General features: G+C 35.7%; 1 protein-coding gene across 2 annotated transcripts in view; it reads right to left on the minus strand.

Moving 5' to 3' along the window:
* The window catches only part of bach2b (BTB and CNC homology 1, basic leucine zipper transcription factor 2b), a 96,554-nt gene extending 71,486 nt beyond the window's left edge, over positions 1-25,068 (minus strand). Inside the window, exons 1-2 of one of the 2 annotated variants that reach the window (XM_042746788.1) lie at positions 24,750-25,068; positions 11,538-11,810 (exon numbers count right to left, since the gene is read on the minus strand). In XM_042746788.1, the coding sequence (XP_042602722.1) occupies positions 11,538-11,603 (66 nt within the window). In that variant the 5' untranslated portion in view covers positions 11,604-11,810; positions 24,750-25,068. The remainder of the gene's footprint in view (positions 1-11,537; positions 11,811-24,749) is intronic. The other variant, XM_042746790.1, reaches the window with a different exon arrangement.
* Positions 25,069-26,044: the final 976 nt, after the last annotated feature.

Raw genomic sequence — 26,044 nt, forward strand, 5'->3', positions numbered from 1 at the left:
TTTGATTGCAACAGTGGACATTTCTCAGTGGGAGCTATAAAAAAAATGTGAATACTGCTATCAACCTGCGATGATTCATTTGCCTGATGCCTGATAAATACACACAATTAAGATCAATATCAAAAGGAACCGTGAATAACTCCATGTTAGTCATGTAGGAAGCTAAGCAAACTGCATGTAGTGACAAAAGCCAGGCTTTGCAATCTGCCAAAAACGTTCAGCTTCCAGTTACCCATAATAGCGGTAACCATGGTGATCATGACTTCAGAGCGTGAAAAGGAAGCCATTCAAACTTTCAACATTCATGACAACAAGCTGTATGTTGCATGGCGGTGGAAAACATATTCTTAAACATATTAGAAAGAATTTAAATTTTTTTCCAGTCACATGAATGATGTTATGTAGTCATTTCTTAACATTTCATGTGCCGATGAGCTTTCTGTCCCTCACCCGTTGGTCAAGCCCCAGAGGCGTTTATAGTTTCCCATGGGAATTCAGTCAAATTTCAGTTTCCAGCACACGGAGGGATTTAATATGCCTCAGGAAATCTTAAGCATGATCACTTCAGCTGAGACATTATGCAACAAGTGCATATTAAATGTCTTAAACTCCCAGTGGTGAGTATATTGATGTAAAATGGCTGCCATCGAGCTGTAGAGAGGAATTACAATGTCTGGACCTGTTAGAAACCCACAGGGGTTTTCCCTTCGAAATAGAGCGCAGGAGGTCATTTTAATGTGAATATTTGTCATTCGGCAACACACATTTGAAAACAGGTTAGAGCAGAGTGATTTATTTATTTATTTTTTGACACATACATTATAAAATGCCCCACTAGCCTTTCTGTTTCTTTTGGACTTGACTGATAAATACAGCAAGAGTGGGATAAATGAGTGGAGAGCTGGCCACTAACAACATGCTTCACAAGACCCACTCAATCAAACACTATCTAACTGAATACCAATAACAGCAAGAGATCTAATCAATAGGTGTGAAATAGAGTTAGAATGCCAATGAGCTTGAAATAAAATAAAATAAAATAAAATAAAATAAAATAAAATAAAATAAAATAAAATAAAATAAAATAAAATAATAAAATAATAAAATAAAAATAGAATAAAATAAAATAAAATGAAATAATGAATTAAGATTAGAAGACACTGGAATAAATTAAGGTAATTAGAAAACTAGTATAAAAATAGTTGTTATTTAAAAAACTGTTTTTATATAATAAAATAATGCATTTTGGATTACACTGTTTTTTTCTTAGACAAAAAATTTAAATAAAATAAAATAAAATAAAATAAAATAAAATAAAATAAAATAAAATAAAATAAAATAAAATAAAATAAAATATGAGAATTATGTTAGAGGTACTGGATATTTGGTAATACTTTGGGAAAAAATTGTTGTTAATTTGCAAAAAAATATATAATAAAATAATACACTACATTATCACATAATTACTCACATTATTACTACATATTTACACTGGCAATGGCTTAAAAAAATAAATAAAATAAAATAAAATATAAAATAAGTGCTTTTTTGAAAACATTGTCAATTTGCGTGTTTTAAAAACAATAAGAAAGAAAGAAAGAAGGAAAGAAAGAAAGAGAAAGAAAGAAAGAAAGAAAAAAAGATTGGATATACAAAACTATATATACGTATAAAATATAAATATTTTGAAACTTGTTGGCGGGTTTTAGTGGATATAGTCTGGTTTTGGCGTTTAAATACACATTCTTGAGTAAACAGTAAAAAAAAAACAGCTAGACAGAGTGCAGAGCAATGGACAAAGACACATTTATATAAATTCTATTTAAAAGTTAACTTGACAATCTTAAAAATACAATTCTCATGGTCAGATGCTAAAAAAAAAACTGCATTAAGATGCATGTAAAAATAAAAAAAGTGCGCTACAATCAGACAGCATGTTCACACACATTCTGATGTGCGGTGATGTCACATGGGACGAGAGGATAGACAGATAACTGAGGGTACAGCAGGGCTGTGTCAGTGCCTGCTGAAGCTTGTACTTAACCATGGTCTGAACCCTGCCCCGGGCTGATCCTGACACCATAATAGTCAAATTAGATTTGAGAGGTGCTGTGAATGAGAATAGCACTGACAACACTGGAGGGATGGAGCGGGGCACAGATGTGACACATGCACACGTCCCACATACTAGAGATATGCAGTTCTGAGAAATACACGAGCTCAAAGACAATTCATAAACATACTTTAATACAAACGCACTTCCTGCAAACTAGTTCAGAGAACCAAAATTTGCTTTTTGGGAGAAAAAATGTTGAAAATCTGTTTTCCACAAGCTTTTCAGTATTTCACTGAGTTTGAGACATTACATTGGTGGTTTTGCTGAATCATGCCAGCTCATCAGTACTCAATTGTTGACTAGCTCATAAATAGTTAATTAGCATGTGACGCCGCATTTCCTCATTTGAAACTTGCTTTAGATAAAAGCGCCTGCAAAATGAATACATGTAAAATGTACTTACTTGGCAAAAAATATATAAATGGTAAATAAATAAACTAAAATAAAAAGAAGTATAAATAAAAAGAACTAAATAAATAACTAACTAAATAAACTAATAAATAAATATATGAATATATATATATATATATATAGAGAGAGAGAGAGAGAGAGAGAGAGAGAGACTGAGAGAGAGAAAGAGAGAGAGAGTACTACATAATAATATATGTAAATAAATATTTAACCCTAAATTAAAAAGTATAAATTCCATTTTCACAGAAAATCCATTTAAAACAATAAATAAATGAACAAAGAAATAAACAAACAACTAAATAAACAACAACAAAAAACAACTAACTAAATAAAATAAAAAAATAGAACAAATAAAAATAAATGAAAAATACTAATAAATAAACAAATAACTAAACAGATAACTAAATAAATAGAAGATTAGGTAAACTGAAAAATAACTAAATGAAAAGAACAGCAAACTGACAAATAAATACATATGTAAATATGTATATATATTTACATATTTATAAGTAAATACATTATGTTTTATGTTATATTATAATATATGTAAATAATTATGTAAGCCTAAATTTAAAGCAATAAATAAATAAAGTGAAAAATAAACAAACACACTAAGTAAATAAACTAAACTAAAATAAACAAAACTACATAGAAAAAACTTAAAATAAATGAAATAAATAAAATGAACAATAAAGAAACAGAAAACATTAATAAACAGAAAATAAACAGTTAAAAAAACAAATAACCAAACAGATAACTAAATAAATAGAAAAATAGGTAAATAGAAAAATAATTAATTAAAAAGAACAACAAACAAGCAAGTAAACAAACAAATAAATGAACAAATCAGGTTTATCTGCCTTAGGTTTCAACAGCACCAAACCAACAATAACCAAGGAAATTCATGGTAATCTACACTAGACTGTGAATATCAATCCTTTGCGTTACAGTTTATTTCTCTATCCTATCTGTTACAGTAAACATTCCACATGTTCTAATTCCCATCAGTCTGCTTTCCAGTTCAAGCGTATTCAAACAGGACTGAGCAGTGAAACCCGTCTCTCTCTCTCTCTCTCTCTCTCTCTCTCTCTCTCTCTCTCTCACACACACACACACACACACACACACACAGACACGTGTGCAAACACACACTCACCTCCTTTCCACCATATATCTTAAGAGAAACATAATACAGTATGGCCCTTGCATAATACAAAACATATCTATATGTAGTGGGAACCAACTCAAAACATGCTGGTTTAGAGCAGAACTGGAGGCTCTGGATTGCACGCAAAACACATCACAGCCCGAGGAGAAGCGGTCAGAAATTAACATGCAGGTTAATAGGTCATACTCAAGGCTGGCACTTGCCTTTTAGTGTGTGTGTGTGCTTTTCGGCTTGTTCTGGCTTTAATTTACTGCTATGTTCCTGTCTGCTGCAAATGCTGGACTGGGCAGGCGGGCAGGCAGGACAAGAGAAAGGGAGATGGGTAGAGAGGAAGCTGGCAGGCACCTCGACCCCCTCCCCTGCTCTCTGTCTGCCTGCTGTGTGTTAAAATATATCCGTGCACATGTCTCCCCTTCCAGAGTCACTAGACATTACCTTATAAAAGAACCAGAGGAATTCTCTCTCTCAACCCTAATCATAGCCCACCCCTTGACTCCATCTGCATTGCAAAAAAAATAAAAAATAAATAATAATAATTTTAAATAATCTTTTTATTTATTTATTTATTATTATTATTATTTTTAATAAATATAGGGCAATTGTTACTCTTATCGACTTTGGCCTCCTGCAGGCCAGGAGGATGGTTGCTTTGAGTTAGAAAGAGACTGAAATATCTTCTGCACACTCTTGGATCAAGGAGATGGCAATGTGTGTTACTTTAGAGAAGTTAACGTACATTACAAGGGGTAAAGCACAGCAATTTGAAGAGATGTGGGCACCTTTAATTGATTTCCTTAAGAAATAAGAGGGTGCATGTATTAATGTTTTGAGTGTGACATATTTTTGTTCTGTTTTGTTTTATTTTAATTACTGATGCTTTGATTAGCATATTTGGAATGTTTTTGTAACTTATTTTCCTTTTGGTGATATAATTTTTGTTATTTGGTTATTATTTGTTTTATTGGAAAATCAATAAAAAACTGTTGAAAAAAAATATAGGGCAATTGTTATTGATTTATGTTATTGCTAGTGATTTATGCTTTAAACCAATTTATTTTATTTTATATATTTTATTTATCTATTATTTATTTTTTCATTATTTAGGAACAATTGTTAGAGTTATGCTTAAAAATTTTTTTTTTTATTTGAATTTCTGCATTTGTTTTTTCATTTTAGGAACAATTTATGCTGAAAACTTTTCTTTTCTTTTCCCAATTGTTTTGTTATTTGTAGGATAGCTGCCGGATATATGGTTTAAACCAGGTTATTTTATAATTTTTTTATAATATTTTATAATTTTTTTAAAGGACCAATTGTTAGATTTATGCCGAAAACTTCTATTTTAGTCTTTTCACAATTGTTTTGTTATTTTTAGGACAACTGTTAGATTTATTATTTAAACCAGTTAATTTTTTTATTTATATATATTTAATCTTTTAGGAATAATTGTTGGATTTATGCTGAAAATCTTTTTTTTTGTTTCATTTCCCCAAATTATTTTTAAGAATTATTAGATTAATGCTTAAAACCAGCAAAAAAAGGTAAGAATATATATGCGCAAATTAATGTTCTCTAAAAAAAATTACTTTTTTTTACCTTTTTATAATTTAAAACATTTTTTAAGATATTTTTACTTGAAAACAAATCAAAAACACTGATTAAGAAAATAACATTTTGCAGTGTGTCACCCTCTTCCTCCCTCTATCAGTATAAAGAAGCGTCCTCTGTGTACACGGATTCACATGACTCAACATCTCTGGCGGTCTGAATCCAGCCTCAACTTTGCTCTGTTTTTCCCAGGGGGGAGAGGGAAAGCGAGTGTGGGGATGAAGAGGGAGGGAGCGGGAGAAGAATGACGGTGGAGTGGGGGGTTCTGGAGCATTGCCCCGCGCTGGCTCAAATTTCCCGCTTGTCAAGCCTGATGGATTTGGCTAAAAATAAAAGAAAGTGGAGGCCCATGACGGGCGGATGAATGAATGAATGAACTTTGCTGCAGCTTTACCCCCTACCCCATCCAAAAAAAAATAAAAACACTCCCCGATAACCCTCGACGGCAACTCCGAGAACTTCCTCCCTCACTTTCGAACAAAGATGTTCTGATGCCAAGCGTGGCTAAGAGAAGTGCATTCCAGAAACAAACGTCCCCTTTTTCCCAAAGTCCAGACAGTGAGAGAGCACCACGGAGAGAGAGAGAGGGACAAAAGAGACACAAAACATCCCAGGAAGACTGGGGATTCTTCTGCTTTCATTAATGCAACCCCCTTTGGGCTACAAATACAAACATAAGGTTCACGCTGGACAGTTTGCAGCATAATACACAGTACGAGAGCGGGGCTAGTTGTCACGACTCACTAACTATACTTTTATTCAACAATGACACATTAAATTAATCAAAAGTGACAGTAAAGGCATTAATAATGTTACCGAAAAAGAATCTAGATAAAAAAAAAAATCCAGAAAAAAATTAAGCAGCATAATTGTTTCAGCATTAATACTAATAAGAAAATAATTAAGCATCAAATCAGCATATTAGAATGATTTCTGAAGGAACGTGACAATAAAGAGTGGAAAAATGGCTGCTGAAAATTCAGCTTTGACATCACAGGAATAAATTATATTTTAATATATACTAGAATACAAAACAGTTATTTTAAATTGTAATAATATTTCACAATATTACTTTTTTTTTTTTTACTGAATTGATCAACAATAAATGCGGCACTAGTAAACATAACAGACTTTAAAAATCATAAAAATAATTTAAAAAATTTTTTATAATGTTTGTCAATCAAAACAAGTTGGACAGGACAAAATTATTTGATATTTTAAATCCATTTTTGCTGTTTTAATAATTGTTGTGCATTGCGTAAGTGTGACAACTTGCTCCGAATGATGTGACAACATGCCCCACTACTGTCAACATGTGTTTCCTTTTCGAGTGCAGTAACAGTGTAAATATTTAATAACTAGGTACAGAAATCAACTTTCAAAAAACTAGCCTCTACTGGTCGCCTCTATTCGACACCCCACATGAACAGGGTGAGAAAGGCTGCATGATGGGTAAAAATAAAAATTAGGCCATTCCCAGAGACCAAAAGGAAAGAAAGAGACACCAGCAAAGGAAATCAAATAAAAGAGAGGAAGTGAGAAGGATTCAATGTCACCTTTGTCAGGTCAGAGATCTCGGTCAGAGATCTCAAGCCTTGAGCGCATGTCCTCCAATGTCATCTCGAAATGCATTTGCACATACCCTCCCAGGCATGAGCAAAGCATTCCTCAACTGTTTCCCATGTTTGGCCAGCTTCAGATCACTGCAAAGCTACTGTACCTTACCATCTGTGATTGCAGCTGTGGTAAACACTCCATCCACTGCCACTCACAAAGTTTATGTTTGAGACACTGACCAGCAGCAGACCAGAGAAGTGCCACTGTCCCCCCGTACCCTCTTACATTTACATTTAATCATTTAGCAGACGCTTTTATCCAAAGCGACTTACAAATGAGAACAATAGAAGCAATCAGACCAGCGAGAGAACAACAACAGTATACAAGTGCTATAACAAGTCTCAGTTAGTCTAGCACAGAACACTTAGCTATGTTTTTTTTTTTTTTTAAGAATAGAAAAGAAAAGAAAGGTAAGTGCTAGTATTAGTTGGTCAAGTGCTGGCAAAAAAGATGTGTCTTTAGATGTTTTTTGAAGATGAGTAAAGACTCAGCTGTTCGAATTGAGATTGGGAGGTCGTTCCACCAGCGGAGCACAGTCCAGGAAAAGGTCCGTGAGAGTGATTTTGAACCTCTTTGGGATGGTGCCACAAGGCGCCGTTCACTTGCAGAACGCAAGCTTCTGGAGTGCATATTCTGGAGGTCACTCTTGATGTCCATTGATATAGATACTTCCTCTTCAGAAAGCTAATTAGACGAAAACAGCACCTGGTTTCACCTGGCCTAAATGGCTACCCAAGAGCTTCCTGAAATATCTTCCCTCACCTTATCTCACGGTAGGAGATGTTACGCGATACAGCAGGGTTAAAAATAGCCTCTCTCTCTTTCACTCGTTCTCCATGACCTTTCACTTCGTGCTTTCCTTACCGCTCGGAGCGTCTGAGGAAGCCTCAACATGCTACTCCTTGACACAGAGGAGACTCCTCGAACCAAAACACACCCAGAACAGGAGATGGTGTCATAGCCCCAAGTTTCTCACGGGGCAGTAAAATGAACTCAGTGGCGGTGTCACATTTGTGATTTATAAAAGAACCAAAGGGAATGGCTGAAAAGAAGCTACGCAAGCCAGCACAAAATGGTCATTTACAAACTAAATGCCGTCAGTCATTTCCAAAGGTTTACCTGTCATATTAAAAAGCACACGAAATATCAACTAACCCCTCAGGGTGTCGTTAAAGGATAGGATTGTGATTCATTCATTAGGATATGACGAAATGTTCACTCGCGCTCATATTTGGAAATCAATAGGCAATTTTGTGTTATTTAATCTTTGGAAATTCTTACTGACTGATTTCCCACAAAAAGTTTTCCTTGCTAAATTGACATAAACGTCGCCAAATTCCATGACGTAAGTGCCAAAACTCACGGAGAGCGAACGCTCCTCTGAGACTCAACGAAAACAAACGAGAACATGTTTAGAGAAATCTCAAAATCTTTGTTTTCATATTTGCATCAAGCCGCTCGCTCACCAGACTCCAGAAACATTACATCACTGAGAGCCGGGAGCCCCCCGTGGCATCGGGACCCTTCACTTGTGTGGTTTCATCAATCAATGCCCTTTGAGTGAAAAGAATGCATGAGAGGGAGGGAGAGACGTGAAAGCCATTTGTTTTCTTTGTTAGGCACAAGCGGAAGACTTGAATCAATAGCTGAAGCCTGTGAAACAAACTCTGGAGGTGGTCTGCTCACAAACAAGCCGTTCTGAGTCACACGTTTTAACGAGTCATTGCTCTCGGACATGGGAGAGAATGAGAAACACACCACTGTACAGTCTGGCCTTGATGCAGCTGCGCCGGGCATCTTAATCCATGACATTACAACATACTCAAATCACTCTTTCCTTTATGTTCTTTTTCCTCTGTCCACTTTGTTGGCTGGCTTAATGCAAAACACAAAGTCGTAAAGTGAGTTATGTTCCCCGGTTACATTACTTAAAGGGATAGTTCACCCCAAAAATGAAAATCCTCTCACCGTCTACTCACCATCAGATGTTTTGACCGTGTAATGAAACTCAATGGGGTCCAATGTTGTTTTGGACCCCACTGACTTTCATTATATGCACTTTTTATCTTTTGTTTTCCACAGGAGAAAGGTTTGTAATGACATCAAGGTGAGTAAACGATAAGTAATTCTCTTTTTTGTGTGAATGATTCCTTTTATAAGGCCAAGCAGCAGTCGTTGAGTTTACGAAAGAGATGGGAGAGCGAAAAATCAAAACAAAAGCGTTGAAAGCCTGCTGCTTTTCCCTTCCACACAATCCAGTCATTCAAAGGCATTCCTGGTGCATGATGGGGGAAACTTCACCCACTCAGAGTTATAAGTGCATGCAACATGCCTCACTACGACACGAACAATGTCCTCTTTCACTGGCTTCACCCCATGCTGCACATGCAGAAAAGCACGCTGGGAACGGGACTGATCGCTACCTCACAGTATGCACACGCTCGGAGGACGAACTGAGGCTAGATACAGACGATAGCCATATATGGAGGATAGGATATACAGTAAATTGCCATGTCACTGAATACCGACTTTTTAAATAAGAAATTGTAAATGATCAGTTAATGAATATAAAGCCAACATGTGTTTTACATGACATTGTAAAAACTGAGCTTGCATAATGAGACTGGAAATCTAATTTAAAACGGGAAAGTTTTGTTTTTTTTTTCTTCCAAGTTTTATTTTTTGCAATTTTGCTTTTATTATGACAGGACAGATCAGAACTGACAGGAAGCAAAGTATAGGAGGTGGAATAGGGAAAGGTCCTTGAGTTGGGATTCGAACTCGGGACGCCTCTACTGCAACTGCGTTGTATGTCGACAAGTTTTAGAATTTTGAAAATGTACGTCGACATGATTTTCATCTATTTTCTAAATTCAGATTATAGATCTTTTTGTGAACAATTCATCCCTATGTGTTTCATATTTTTAAACTAACTTGTCCTCGTAATTTTTAATCAAAATTTCATAACTGGGTCTTCCTGTGACTAATGACAGACTTCTCCAATCATTTAGTCTGCTTAAACTCTGCCCCTGTAAGTTTGCAAGCAATGCCCACATCTTATAATCCAATCAAGAACTGATGGCTAAAACCAAGTCCCCCTCCTTTCGAAAATCTATATCACTTGGATGTGTCGCAATACGGAAGAAAAGATCTGCCGCTACTTTAAACAAAGACATAAAATGCCATAAAAATAGTAAAATGATTGTGTAGTATTTGTAGATCACTAATCAAAGACAACATGACTCATGTGACTCTTTGTACAGATGGTCAGATGTTCTTCCACTGCAACACAAGATGTTCTTTGGATCATCACAAATCATGCTGAAGAACATGATCATCATTAGGTCTGCAAACGCGTGTTCATGCAGCTCGAGTGCTGCTGTCATTAAAGCAAAGGAGGATGGAACCAAAAGCTACAACATCCTGAAATTCGTCTTCATTTTTTAAAAACAACTTTTCACCCAAATTGTTATACTGATAATATATGAATGAAAGAATTTATATTTAATTAGAAAAACGCAAAACAGAAGCATTTTCACTTGCAGTCTCAGACATTTGGATTACACTTTTTGTCATTATAGTACTCAGGTGTGGCATGGCTGACATTGACAACATCAGGAGATCTACAAAAGTTCTTCTCCTCGAGCAAAAATCATGGAATTGTCTTTTCTGACCTGCATTATCCCCAAAAATCTGAACAACCAGCAGCTTTACCAATGTAAATCTGTGAGTGAGTCTAATGACTCGGAGACAGAGCTTTCTTTTGTCCTTTTTAATAGCCCTCCAATGAAGACAGGATATGAGGCTTGACTTTACATACACATAAGACGCATCTGAGGCCATTCACTCAAGGATTTCAGAGTCACATTTCAGAATGATCAAATCTTTTCCTCTCACAGCAGCAAAAGCCGCTTCACCATATTAAAAGTTCAACCGGAATGTCTGAACGTTCAGGGAAAGAAAGAGAAAATGGATACGACAAGGTACTATGATGCTGTAATAATTAGATTGAACCTTCTGGCAGGAATTCAGCTATAATGAAAGTTAATATTGCAGTCACTTTGTGGCTCGATATTTATTTATACTGATATTTGCTGCACCTGGAGAGGAAACTGTGAAAAGGAAGCTTTATTTCCTTTGCAAGACACTTTAGAAATGCAAGTAGGTAAACTACAGCAGAAAAGCAAAACTTTTAAGAAATCTATTTTTTTTATTGTTGCGATTTTGCACCCGATGTGCCTTCTCTTCAAAATGGCAGACTTCCTAACTGAAACTAAACGCTAGATATGCAATGTTTAATGGAGATCTTTTGCAAGATTGCAGGTGGTTTCATTCAAGTTCTCAAAGGGGACCACCGGACGTTTGCAGGGATGTTTGAGGACACCCGTCAAACATTTACCCGCCCCACAACTGACCTGATACCTGTGTGAACGTGATCCACTTCCATCATCTTTTGGGACTATATAAAATCTGACAATGTCTTAAGTCAAGTCTGACTTGCAAACACATCCAACAAAACAAGATAGCAATTCCAAGCCAAGTCGCCCATCTTTTCTGCAAATGCATTCGGGTGTAAAAGCAAAAGCCATGAAATGCAACTCAAATTTGATCACTCACAGTGGTCTGTTCCATTGTTTGTCTGCTCTGACAGGAGGTGACAACGACAGCTCCAAGTGTTAGCATGCGCTGAGATGCTCCTGTGTGACTGTGGGATTGAGACGCATGTTGTGGTGCAGCGCCAGCAACAGTTTTCGGCTGGGTTTTCGGGGTCGACAGCACAGGCCTCCTAATAGAAGAACGTCTCTCTGTGTGGAGTAAGCTCCACCTCTGTCACGCTAACACACGCCCCTCGGACTTCATTGACTGTAAACCTCAGCCATACTTCCTTTCCTGTAATGAAGAGTGAATTTCTTATTATCACACATCATATCTTTCTCAGATAATCAAAACAACAAATGTCGGTCTACATCTTATGAGGCAAAGGTTTAGTCACCCGTTTTAGATTACGCTTATTCTAAATGAATGATGTAATGAATCACAGTTTACAAAGTGATGTCGTGTTTGTAAAGTGAGCTACATCATTTGTAGTCTCAGAAACATTTTAAACCTAATTTGTCAGTCATTTGATCTGGTGTTGGACACTTGTTAACTTTTAATGTATGTTAATGAATGTCAAGCCAACATTTTTTTTTAACTTTTATTAATATTACAAGTGGTTTATTTCACCTGTGCAAACATTCATCACCATCTCTGACATTAAATTATGAAAAAAGGCATGAACATTGAACATTCTTGATTTTTGCACTAATTATATTAGATATACATTTTCTTGTTATTTCTTTCTTTTTTATTTAAAGTTTTTTGGAAAGCTTTAATTGAGGTTTCAATAAAAGTTTTACTCAAGTCTAACACTTTAGCTGTAAAACTATTTTTGTTTATTTTGTATATTCTAAAGCTTTTCTGCATATTCTATATTTTCACAGTTTGTGATAAATGTATAGATCAGTAAAATAAACTTGCATTGGTTGTATTGTAATTTTTTTAATGTTTAAAGATAAGAACAATATAAAAAGACAATAATCTAAACTTAAAATAAGCATAAAATAAAACCATGTAAAGTCCCATTATTATATACATCTAAAATATTATATAAAATTTGTACATTTATTATAAAAACAGAAAATCCCTAAAAAAAACAAAGATTGTTAGGGTCATGTGATAATACATGCTAGTTTCTATTTCTTGGAACATGCTTCATGGAAACATTTCTAAATGTTAAAACCACGTGTCAGACAGTTAGTCTGAGAAGTTGAAATCTTACACCACCCTACATTTTTGGCTTCTTTTTCCATTTTTTAAAACTTGATAATTGCTGTAAGCATTTGCCTATAGGCAAGGGTGGAGCCCTGTTCTTCAAGACCGTCCGTGTCTATGTCTATTTGAAAAAGACAAACAACCCTGACTAGTAATCTCAGGCTTCCGTGCATCTGCAAATAACTGTTCAGCTGCCTGCATCAAACTGTACAAATATGTGTAATACAAATATTCTTACAAACATATATAAAACACATATTAAGATATAATACAAACACCTACATCCCAAACAGAACAAGAACCACAAATTACTGAGAAAATAAAAAAGGCTATAATCTAAAATAAGATTAAAATTAAATGTTTTAAAAGTTTCTTAATATAAAATTAGAGCCACATTTATAACACAAATAATCCAGAAACTATTGTACATTTTTCAAATGTTAATTAATGCTGCTTCTTCCTTTGCTCTTTGAAACAAATCATCTAACTAACCAAAAACTATTTAAAAACTATTTTTCAAATAACAAATAACTTCAAATAATTTGAACGATTTAGTATTTTGAATAAAAAAAGCAATTTTTTATTCAAAAATACATTGTTAATTCCTCTTAAAAGTATTGTTTTATTATTATTAATTATTACTTTCTAGTTAACAATTAAAAAAATAATCATATCAATCACATCACTGAAGCCTGTCCACTAACATTTTAAGCATATGAATAATATGCACAAAGTCAAAGATAGCACCTATAACACTTACAGCAATCTCAAGATTCTTTGTGGAGTGTTAGCTAGAGAATTAAAGACTGCAGCATGTTTTCTTTCAAGACACTCATCAATGGAATGACCGGGTCTTGGACTCATTGACCCTTGGCACTTATACTGTTGACTGTAAGTTAAGGTCACAGCTATTGACTGCAGGCCCATAAATCTGTCCGTACCTAAAGGTGGGAGGAGCAGCTTCTATCAGCTACCTGATAAATCGAGCTCGACTCTGAGTGGCGTGCAAAGAGAGATACATTTATGGATCAATTCATTCTTAACAGCAGTATTATATGGTGTATAGAACATTCGAAGCTTTTGAGGTCTGTGGTCGTGACCATTGCGATCTCAGGTTAAGAAACTGTAATTCTGTCCCACGCACACCCACCTCAGGCGAGTTAAAGCAGCATTCCACATGTCAAACTGCACTACATGACAGTGAACTCTCAAATACCATGTGTAATCTTTTCCATTCTACAGAAACATCATTTCCTTTGACCTTAGGCTTTTGTTTACCGCTGTAACATTCGGCAAAAAGATGTCAAATGTGTTTTTTGTGTGTTTGTGCGCTTGTGTAGGGTTTCTAACATTTGCTGTAATATTTTTTTCTGTCGTAAATGATGTACTGTTGTTATCGTTCTCTTTTAAGACACTGCGAAAACAACTCTACCCAAATAAAGACAGAACAAAGCAAAGCTGTCACATTCTGCAAGCCACACTGCAAGAGCTCAACCAATAAGAGGTTTCTGCCAGGCAGCGTAAAGCCACCACCGGTGCACGGTGTTGATTTGGTAAAGACATGAGCGATTTACTGTACATTAGAGACAGGAAGTGGTCCCGCCACCCCTGCTGCTCCACGCCCACCTCTTACCCCTCCCCCTCACCACCTGTGCGAGTCTCACAGGATGCACACACACTTACACACCTCCAGCTGCACAAAGACTAAAACCACATATCATACTTGTTTTTATTCATTCACACCTCAGTGCCCCACAAATCATTAATTTACTCCAGAGACGTAAAATGCTTCTCAGACAATAAACTCTTGTTTTGAAAGCTACTACTGAGTTCACAGTCGCTGATGCGTACTGAAATCATAATGTGACAAAAACAATGAAATTCTGAAACGAATGAAAGCGAGTGTGGTCTGCAAGATGTCTTACAAAGAAATAGACTTAAATAAATCACTCGTTATTAAATATTAAAATGCTTTATTACTCATTGTCTCTTTTCACATAACATGATCATTCAACATGCATATACATAAATCACATAACACAAGCACCTTAATAATACTTATTATTATTATTAAGTTAAAAAAGTAAAAACAATTGTATATATTATTAACTTTTTAATCTTTAATATTATTATTGATTTATAAAAATATGAGTAAAAAGATTGTTACTTAACTATAGAAAATAATATTAAGAATAATATTACATTTTGAAAAGTGTTAATAAAATAAGTTATTTTTCTAAATATGATCTTAATTAGTGCATAAAAAACACCATCATAAATAAATGACACTGAACTAATTGTGTTAGCATACATTTTTTGATTAAATGTTTCTGTTTAATAAAGTAGTCAGACACAGGCTCCTTTTCGTTAGTTAAAAGTATCCATCTGAAACAAATACAAATACAACAACAAAAAATAGCAATATGTTATACGTAAAACTGTGGTTTTCCCCCAGATCTGGGGTGTTAAACTGAAAACTGCAAGCAACACATTGCATTCAAATGTGAAATTTACAACTTTAAAAAATCATAGGCTGTCCCTGTTTTTAAACTGTTGAAGCTGTTTGCCAATTCTAGTGTTAAGTAGTGAAGCCAAGAAAATTATATGTTGAATATTTAAATGATTTCAATTTCATACAGTCACAAAATATAAAAATGAACACTCTATTAAACCAAAAAAAGTGATAAGAGCTGTCCAACCAGAGGTTAATCTATCCATCACTCCTTTAGAGTGTTAAACACTGCTGACTTGTTTGTGCTGAAAGATTATTATTTATTCATGATTATTCATACAAGCGTTCATCATCCACAGATGTTTCCAATAGACTGCGGTGTAAAACAACCTCCACGCACACAATGGGAATGTTTTGTTCATCATTTCTGAAGTGCAAAGCAATACAAATAAATCCGTCTTGGAGGAATTCTGACCTTTGCCAGAGCCAGTGTTTCCTCCGAATGCACTCTGCCTTCCGAGTCGCTCTGGCAAACGGAAAACAACTCGCCACGCAGGGGTCACCCCCGCTGCCCTCCATCCTTCGCTCCCCATCTCTTTTTACTGGCTGTCTCTCTCTAAAACAATGATCTCACACACTTACCAGGAATCCGCTGATTGTTTTAAATACCTTCCACTCTTGTGGACTCAAGTCACTTTTTCCCATCCAGAAAATAGGAAAGAAATGCCAGAAGGGGAAGAAATTGACCTTGGCAGGAAGTTTAGTATCTAGCATGCCTGAGACACAGTTCATTCAGGCTCTCAGCCGACATTGTTTTAAATTACCGCTGTCCCATGCAGCAATTCACTATGGAGTAATGGAGAAAAAGAAACAGAGAGAGGTCAAAAACATCCACATTTTTCTGCAAGTTAGGGTTGGCTGCAAATTTAAGGAATCCGAAAATGAAGTTGCCAAGGTACAGGAACAGTCTTTTTTTTTCATTTAACAAAACCATTTCTCTGACGAAGAGTGTGTAGCGGAGGTTTTGACAGTATAGCTGTGGTATGCTCACCTGGGATAAGCCTTGACAGAGCATCTAATGACGCACTTACGGAGCAGAGAAAAAACATCAACACTTCTGCTGGCACACATACCCAATTCTGAATCATTCACATAAATGTTTAAGGGCAAATATGGCATGAAACATTCATAGCAACATCATTTTCATATATGCTAAAATATGCAGGAAAGATATTAATGGCGTCATGACAGATGGGGGAATAGGAAAAAAACAAAAGACACAACAAAACACATTTTCCAGATTGGGCGGCACTACTGTGTGTGTTATGTGCTTTAGTAAGTTTTGTGGTATGGTGTGTAGGTTATATTTAGACTGAACATCAACATACATTGACACAGCACACTGCATATGACTCATCTGTACCGACACAGGCCAGTGACACCCCTGCCCTCCCGCGCACGATTCCTTAGTCCTATTGTGGTGTGAAACCATTTTCATTTGTGTGTGTGTGACAGTGTGTCTATGTATATAATGTATATATGAGTGTGTGTCTGTGTAATCGCTTGAGGCTGTGCCTGGCCCACATACACTGTAGCACTTGGAGTGGCTGTTTGCAGGCAGTAAAGACACTCAGGTCACTGATTGCCTGTTTGTCGTGTCTGGAGAGAGTAGCGCTCAAGTACTCTGAGCTTAAGGCTTCAGAGCAGCCAAGTATTGATAAGGTGGCCTGGAGATTTCTGTAGACAGCAGCACATCAGTGCATAAATAATGCTGGAGCAGTTAAGAGTGTGAGAAAGAGAGGGAGAGTTGCAAACGGAGATCCAGTGACACTGCACAAGCCGACACTGCGCCCCGCATACTTCCCAGGGGATATCTGTAGAAGTAACCTTTACTAGATATTTGGAATAGCCTGCAGTGTTAAATATAATGTTAAAAAAATATACTTTTCAATATATAATATAAAAATACTTCTATTCAAAAGTTTGGGGTCAGTAAGATTTTTCGAAAGAAATTATTATTTTTAATTACTTAATTATTAATCAGCAAGGATGTATTTAACTAATAAAAAGTAAAGTAGAACTATTACACTGTAAATTTTTTTTGCACTTTTACAAAAAACTTTTGAATGTTTTATTCACCATAGAATCCGCATCCGCATAAATATTAAGCAGCTCAACTGTTTTAACATAATAGTAAGAAATGTTTATTCAGCATCAAATCAGCATATTATATTGATTTATGAAAGATTGTGTAACAATGAAGACTGAGTAATGGCTGCTGAAAATTCTGTTTCAAAACAGGAGTAATCTTTTAAATATTTTAATAAATTTTATAATATATTAAAATACAAAACATTTTAAATTGTAATAATTTTTCACAATATTATTGTTTTTATTGTATTTTTGATCAAATAAATGCAGCCTTGGTGAGAATAAGAGACTTCTTTCAAACACATTTAAAAAATCTTGCAGACTATAATGAATGTATGGTTGTACATATAATATCTAGATATAAAATATGCATTTAAATATAATGAAAATATAACATTTACATTTAAATGTAATTAAATATACATTCTTAAATAATATAACTCTGTGCTAAAATAATATAATATATAATAAAATAAAATGTTAATATTCTAATATGATTAAAAAAAATTTAATTTATATAAATTGTCATAGTCAAAATTACAAATGACTGTCATGTAAAACAACTTGTTTAATTTATATGTATGTATCATTGTAACAGTCACATCTCTTGGGCTTTATATCCCTAAACAATGCATAGTTAAATAAAAAAATTAAAAATCACTAGACCCACAACTCATTTTCACCAGATTTACTTCAGCCAAACATTGTGTAGCACTTTGTGTAGGTGTTTGGTGGGTAAATTTCCCCAGTGCGATAGATGTAGAATTGTTTCCTGTGTCGGTTGCAGTGTCTTTCGGACTGAACATACGCTTCCTATGGTGTGTTCTAATTGAAGTTAGCCACCTGTTGGACCTATTCGCTCTATTGCCGGTGAGTCAGCACAGTATGAGCTGTATGTTGCGCCGAACTGCTCTATCAAACAGGACAGACTGAGTCAGCCTCACTCCGATCTAAACTTTCTATTGGTTTTAACTCCCACTCTAAGCGGAACGCAGAGGAGATAAGGAGAGGAGAGAGATGTCTGGCACATGGAGAATGTGAGAATGAATGAGTTGCAGACTGCAGAGTAAAGCGCAGTTACATGAATGAGTGTGCGAAGTGCAGTGAAAGTAACCAAAGAAGTCTGAAAGATGGAAAAACAGCGTGCTAGTGGTCTGCCGTTCTCCAGGGTTCTCTAGTTGCAGTGCACATGTGACTCAGCAGCTGCAGGCATGAATATTCTGACAGGGATGACAGATCCCAATTTAACCGCAGAACAAACACACACACACCCAACGCACACAGGACAATCATCCACAGAGGAGATGCATTTAGCTTTAGCTTATAGGAGCGGAAAGAAAGTACGACTTTTATTGAGCAAGGATGCATTAAATTCATCAAAGGTGACAGCTGAGACATTTATAATGTTACAAAAGATTTCTATTTCAAATAAACGCTGTTCTTTTTAACTCTGTGTTCATCAAACAACCATGAAAAATGTATCATTGTTTCTTCAAAAAATATTAAGCAGCAAAACTATAAGAAATATTATCTGAGCACTAAATCAGCATATTAAAATGATTTCTGAGAGATCATGTGACACTGGAGTAATGGCTGCTGAAAATTCAGCTTTGCAATCACAAGAAAAAATGATGTTATGTTATAAATGTATAAATTTTATGTTTTAAAATGTAATAATATATAGTGACCACCATGCACATTTGCTTGTATAGAAAAAGCAGCTTTAAAAAAATTTTCCACAGGACAAAGTCATTCCGGTTTGAAGAGACATAAGGATGGGTAGATGATGACAGATATTCTTTTTAAAGCAAATAATCTGCCGAAGGTGTGACTCAATTGGACATGTGATTGCATGATTTCTCCCACAGTATTTTATACTAGAACTTCTTTTAGCTAAAATATTTGCTACTAACATTTCTAAAGATACAAATCATTTTTATATGAACATTCTGGCAAGTCTGATGGAAAAAAAAATCATTTGAAATAGTATTAAACATGTACATATATTGTAAGTGTGTGCCCGCACACACACAATCTAAAACCTGCAGGGCAACAGGTTCAAGTGGTGAAACCAAACTTGCCGTAAATTGAAACAGCATAGTTTCACAATGGCAAACAACTCTGTGGTAAATACCTGCCACAGAAACAGGAAAAAAATAACAAATGACTGCAGATGATGTGCTGTGCAAATACAACGAGCGACAGCTGAGTAAACTATGACACTTATCAGCTTGATCCAAAAAAGAAAATACAGTAAATGAAACTGCATTTCACCCCTCATTGTTATTTAAACAGGTACGGCTAGTTTCTATTGTTCTCTTGACATAGTTAAAATAACACTAAAACCGCTTCTACACTCCTACATTGCCACAATATTAAATTAGGAAACAGTTCATAATGACTTAAATATAAAAACACCTATATACATAACCTTTATTTACAGTCTCAGAACAACTTATATCTACACACAATTCATATGAGTTTTCATACAAGTACAAATAGGTCTGTTATGCTCACAGAGGCTGCATTCATTTGATAAAAACTACAGACAGTATTGTAAAACACTATTACAATTTATAACATAACAATGCTGAATTATCAGCAGCATTTACTCCAGTCTTCAGTGTCACATAATTCTAATATGCTGATTTGGCGCTCAAGAAACTTTTGTTTTTATTATCAAAATTAAAAACAGTTGAACTGCCTAATTTTTTTTTTTTTTTTGTGGTGATACATTTTCAGGATTCTTTGATGGATAAAAAGTTCAAAAGAACAGCATTTATTTGAATTTCTAAATGTCTTTATTGTCACTTTTGATCAATTTATAATGCAACCGTGTATTAATTATTAATTCATACATTTGAAAAAATCTTACTGACCCTATACTTTTGAACTGTAGTGTACATTGAGAGAAAGATCAATGAGAAAGAGAGCAGAATGTGAGAGGTTTACTATGTGCGAGAGAGGATGACAGTATCAAAACAGCAGCTGTGCCGTGTGTTTACTGCTCGCTCAGAGCCACCGCCGCCAGGAGGAAGCACCGAAAATCTGACAGACACACATCATCCATTAATAACTACACACATAAATCCCTCGATTCAGCTTACAACAGAACTCCCACGAAGAAGGAGTTTAAAAAGCAATGATCCGAACGTGACGGTAATTGCGTTAATTCAGCGCTCCGAGTGGAATTCTCTTTCCGCACGCTGCTGTGGGCTGGAGAGACTGTTGACTGTTACGGAATTCCTGGTGTGGTTTTTATGGGCTTCCATTGAGTCGAACGCTTCCACTATTCCACCCATAAACTTCCTGCTCGTTTGCGCTTGTTGTTTTTAACTGGAGCTCAATTCAGGCCAGATGTGGACCGGCCTGTCAGTCATTTTTATTTATTTGTTTATTTGCGTTTTAACACCGTTTAAAAGCACTGGATGACAGTGGCAAGTCAAAACTTTCAAATGAGACAATTTCACTGGGATGCAGTGATTTATAGTCTGATTAAGGTAACACAAGCAGGCAATCCCAAAAATCCAAGAACAAAACAGTCCAATCAGGATTTGGCCTGTGGCAACAGCCAGTGAGATTTGCCTTGGCACAAACACCGATGAGAGCGAACACACAGAGAGATTCCCTCTACTGTCTGCGGGTTTGTGTGCCATTACAGACACACTGATGATGCCAATCACTCACTGCCACCCAAATGCCATGTGAGAAGAGAAAAAAGCACCTTCTGAACTTAAATGGCTCAGCTTGCGCTCTCAATCTCTCTCTCTCTTTTCCTTTTTCCCCCTCTCAGAGGCTGGAACTCGGTCAAACATGCCTTAGTGCTGACGTGGGACGGCTATGGGAACATGTTTTCATACCCAAGGCTCTTATTCTGTGCAAAGAGCTTTACTGGTGGGCTTATTCAAACAGGCGGGAGAAAAGAAATGCTAAAACTTGTAAAATCTTAAATGTACCAGAACACTGCTGTTCCAGTACTATGATGCATGAGGGTTTGAAATCTACTTAATCCAATATCAATCATTAGGCATTAATGAGGTTGATGTGAAATATTGGTATATTTTCCTACTCTAGTTATTCAATGCCATCCAAAACAATCAACGACAATGAAATTGGCTCTTTAGAAAAATTACTCTTAATACCTGTCATGAATCATCAGCATGAAAACGCCTGGAAAGAAAAAAAAAATTGCTGTTAAACTGTTATGTGTTCTTGAAAGTTTTAGGTCATTTTCTTAAAAGATAATAAAAATAATAATAATTAAAAAAACCAATAATTAATTAATTTACAGAATTTGCATGTAATGGATAGTTAACTCTAAATCTGTAATAAATCTGACTGATCAGCTGTGAGCAAGAAAGCGAATCATGAGAGACTGACTTGCAGAGAGAACATGCTGAGGGTGGAATATTGGAGGGAGATCTTAATGAAGCTGTTAATTGCGCTGCAGACTCAGGTCAGACAGACTCATCCTCCCTAAAATTATGATTTTATTATGAGTGCTGACAGGGGCTTTTTTTGCACTCCTTTTCTTTCTATATAAGAAAATGTAGCCTACATCTGTTCAAATTCTACAAGACAGCTTACATTTCATGGGACAGGAGGAGATTTACATGTATGATAACAGGGGATTTCAGAATAGGGTCTGGGGTCTGACTGTATAGTGTTTGGGGGTTCATGAAAAGGTTTAGAAAAAAATACTGTAAAAATAAATAAATAATTCGTTTTAACTAACTAACTAAAAAATAAACAATATAAAAATTATAATAAAATAAACATTTGAATAATTTGAATAAATAATACATCTAACAGTAAAGTATTACAAGGAGTATAAAAAATTATAATGTAATGTAATAATGTACTTTATGTAATAAAGTAATTTTTCAACATATTTATAATATTGATTTTTTACAGTATAAATTGGGGCTTTATTCGTCTAAATATATTCAGCTAATTAAATTTTGCAAAAGGATGCAAAAAGAATAATCATATTTGGTGGTCTGTGACATCTAAAAGATTAAAAACCCCTGATTTAAAAGAGACAATAAAAAGCACACCTATTTCTATTCATGCAAATACGTTCTCATAGACTGATTAGCATATACCCTTGAAGGAAATTACCTTAAATCACAGAACTATATACCGCAACACAAATATTTGTTTGTTTATGAAACCCACAGGACTTCCTTCTTTGAGACACAAAAGAAGATGTTAGGCACAATGACAGCCTCGGTCACCATGCACTTTCGCTGTATGATGCAAAACGATGCAACGGTAGTGAATGGTGACTGCGACTGTCATTGTACCTAACACCTCCTTTTGTGTTCCACGAAAGAAAGAAAGAAAGTGAACAATGTGAGAAAAATTATGACAGAAAGTTCATTACTTTTAAAGACCTGTCACTTTAAGGCATCTGCTGATGCACAATGTATATCTGTGATCTCCATCAGGGGAGGGACAGTGTTGAGCTTGAACTCATGAGACTGTAAAAAAACAACAACAACAAAAAATACAGTGGCGTCATATCTGCACCACGAGATCACGTACGTGTTTCTATACATTCAAATCGATTTACAAACCTAAAATAAGAATAATTCTTTTCAAATAAGACAATGACGTGGTGGGTTTTGTAAGCTATGGTTTCTACAGTCTTCCTTAAACGCTTAGAAGGGGGAGGGGGCAAGTGCAAACAGTTTCATAAAAGGACAAGTGTTTAAAAAGCGATCCTATGAATAGGCAATTAGGGCAACAGGAAATTAATTTCTCATTCAAAATTAATGCAAAAATACGCAGCAACGATATGGTGATGGTTGAACGTTTCAGTCTGTCATGTATCTGGGGCAAAGGAAAAATATCGTGGATGGTTCAGTTAGTAGCGCCGCAGACAAAGGAATGCAAGCGCAGCTCAAACTGCTGCATCACCTCATTTCAAATGCCCTCATAACATTGATTCATTCAGATGCCTGTCAACTCACTCACTGAATTACCGGAATTCATTTAATTAATGCATTAATTAAATGAACTGACTGTTGGGAATCCAGTCCGAAAGGAAGAATATAGGCTAAGTAGCCTATATGTAGCCTACATACACAATACAGATTCCCAGCACAAAACACCCTATATATATATATATATATATATATATATAATCATTATTGTTGGCTTTTCGTATAAATGCATAAGCGGGAATAAGTGAAAAATTCTGCGAAATAAAACAGCCAAGTCATTCATAACAACTTCTAACCCATCCACGTAAACTTCTATAGCTATCAAAAAATCTGCTATAGTAAATAACGTTTACAAATCTCTAACGTTTATTAACGGATGTCTCTCTAAAATACGGTTACATCACATTACATTCCCGAACGCTCGCGCGCTTGCTTATACATTCATCTCTACTGGTGTCCGTTAAATTAGTCATTTTATTCCAGGCGGAACTTAACGCGAAACACCTGCATCAATTGAGGGCAGTTCATCGGTGTTATTTGAAGACCGGAGATCCAGCATTCCAGAGCGCGCGCGCTGAAAACGGTCCCTCGTTCCTTTAAATGGTAGCAGAGACGTTTGCATTGGCTGCTGAACCAAATAAGGCTCGCCGTCCCTTACACAGCAAATATTCTGCTGATTTTATGGGGATTAATCAGAGTGTGTAATGCAATGGCTGCGGTTGACATCAGAGATGTGCTGCGCAGAACAAAGACAGCTTGCTTCCCATTTTTACAACCCACTGCAGTAAGCACATTTTCCGACAGCCGTGTATTTTTATCCGGTTGCTCTTTGAAACAGCGATGAGCTGATATGCAGCCCCTGCTCTACAGATTAAACCCCCATGCTTATTTATAAAAAACATATTAATTGTGAGTATTCGTTTCGGAAAAAATCATATGAAGTTAATAATATTAACCGCTGCGATAATTATTAAACTATTGCAACCGGCTTGATTTCTCAACTTAACCATTCAATAGGAAGAAAAGGAGGCGGGAATCTACACCGGGGGTCTCCGTCGTTGTTATGATCGGTCAAGGCCGAGTGACAACTTCTTTTCTTTAAGCGAAAACAAGCCATGCCTGACCCCTCCTCCCCCCGGGATCGCAGTGCATCCCACTACTACCAAAAACAGCTCAAACTATAGTCACTGCTGCACAACAGGATGTGGTAACCGTGCGTTTAAAAGGGAGTGGGTTTTCAGCTGAAGTAAACCCAAGCAGGCATGCGGTCGAGTTTTTTCCCTTTAAGTGATATTTGCCAATATTTATTTATTTTTTATTTTTTTTACACAAAACCTCCAAGTACCTGGTAGTTATGAAATAGCCCACTCAAAAACGCAAGTTTGGCGCTCCGTTTCCATTTACGACAGACGAATCATATGTAATGCACAGGACGCATCGAGCAAAAATAATCATGCAACTCACCTTCAGCCTAGTTTTTTTTCTTCCTTGTGATCCAGCCCTTTTGTCCGTTTAGCAAATATGTATATTTTTTCACATGATGACTTCTTTGCAGACTCCTAAAGCTCCCGGGCTGCAGGGAGATCACGGTTTGCGGTGCACTCTTTCAATATTTATTTTTCTTTAGGAAGGGAAAAGCACGTTTATGGTTGTAAAAGTGTTTCTAAAATGTGTGTATGTGTGTAAATGTGTGTGCGGTGATCTCTGCAGCGTGCGGCTCCGTCTCCTCTGTTTGTTACACTCGAATGAAACGCCTACTCTCAATCGCTACATTGTTGACATTCGCGCGCTGACGTCATCCCATCCCTCATTCACAACATAGCGCGCGCTGCGCATTGCGTTGCTGCCTCCAGCGGCAAGGCACCTTACTCCAAATACGTGCGCAGCCGCGGTTCGCGAATTAGAGTAGCGGGGACAGCCGATGTGTGTTCCGAAGCCAGTTTCACGAGGACAGGCTGATTCTAGACGACGACTCAGACCCACGTCTTGAAAAACTTTTAAGGACAATACATACAAATTGAAATTGATCGGCCGTTTGAAATGCGTGGAACTGAACAGGCTACTGACCTGTTAGTTATGAACACTAGACATCGTTTTCTACTATGCTGTAATTTCACTTTTAGCAATATCAAATTAATTTATTCAAAAATATTTTGTATTTGTATTTGTTTCTTATTTTTAACATATTATTATTTACATGTTTTTCAGTGTAGGTTAATTTTTTTTAAGTCAAATTTAGGACTATATACTATGCTGTGATTGGGATTTCAATGTTAGGCTATAAAAATGTTTTATTCAAAAACTTAATTTTTTTACCCACTTACAAATGAATATTCTTCTGTTTCTGTATATATAGGCACATACATTTTTAATATGTCATAATTGCTATTTTATTTTTGTATTCTAAAATTAGAATACAGATTATTCAGAAAAAGTTATTTTGTATTATTTTATTTTATTTTTTTAAAAGTTGCATGAAACTGAATATTTCTCTGTGTTTATTTTTTGAAAGTTAATTAATATATTGGCACATACCTTAAAGTGTTGGCAAAAGTGCCAGTAAACACACTTTTTGATTCTAAAAAATAAAAATTGTATATGTAAAAATACACTTGTCCTGAGAAATGTTCAACCTTTCAGTTATCAATCTTCATTATACAGACACTTGAATTATTGTATGGTTTGTGTGGTTTTATTGCATTTACATATTTGTATAGCAAAAATATGAAAATGCTAACATTTTAGTCTGGGGGACAGCA

This window comes from Cyprinus carpio, chromosome B20 (assembly GCF_018340385.1).
Source record: "Cyprinus carpio isolate SPL01 chromosome B20, ASM1834038v1, whole genome shotgun sequence".
NCBI lineage: Eukaryota > Metazoa > Chordata > Actinopteri > Cypriniformes > Cyprinidae > Cyprinus > Cyprinus carpio.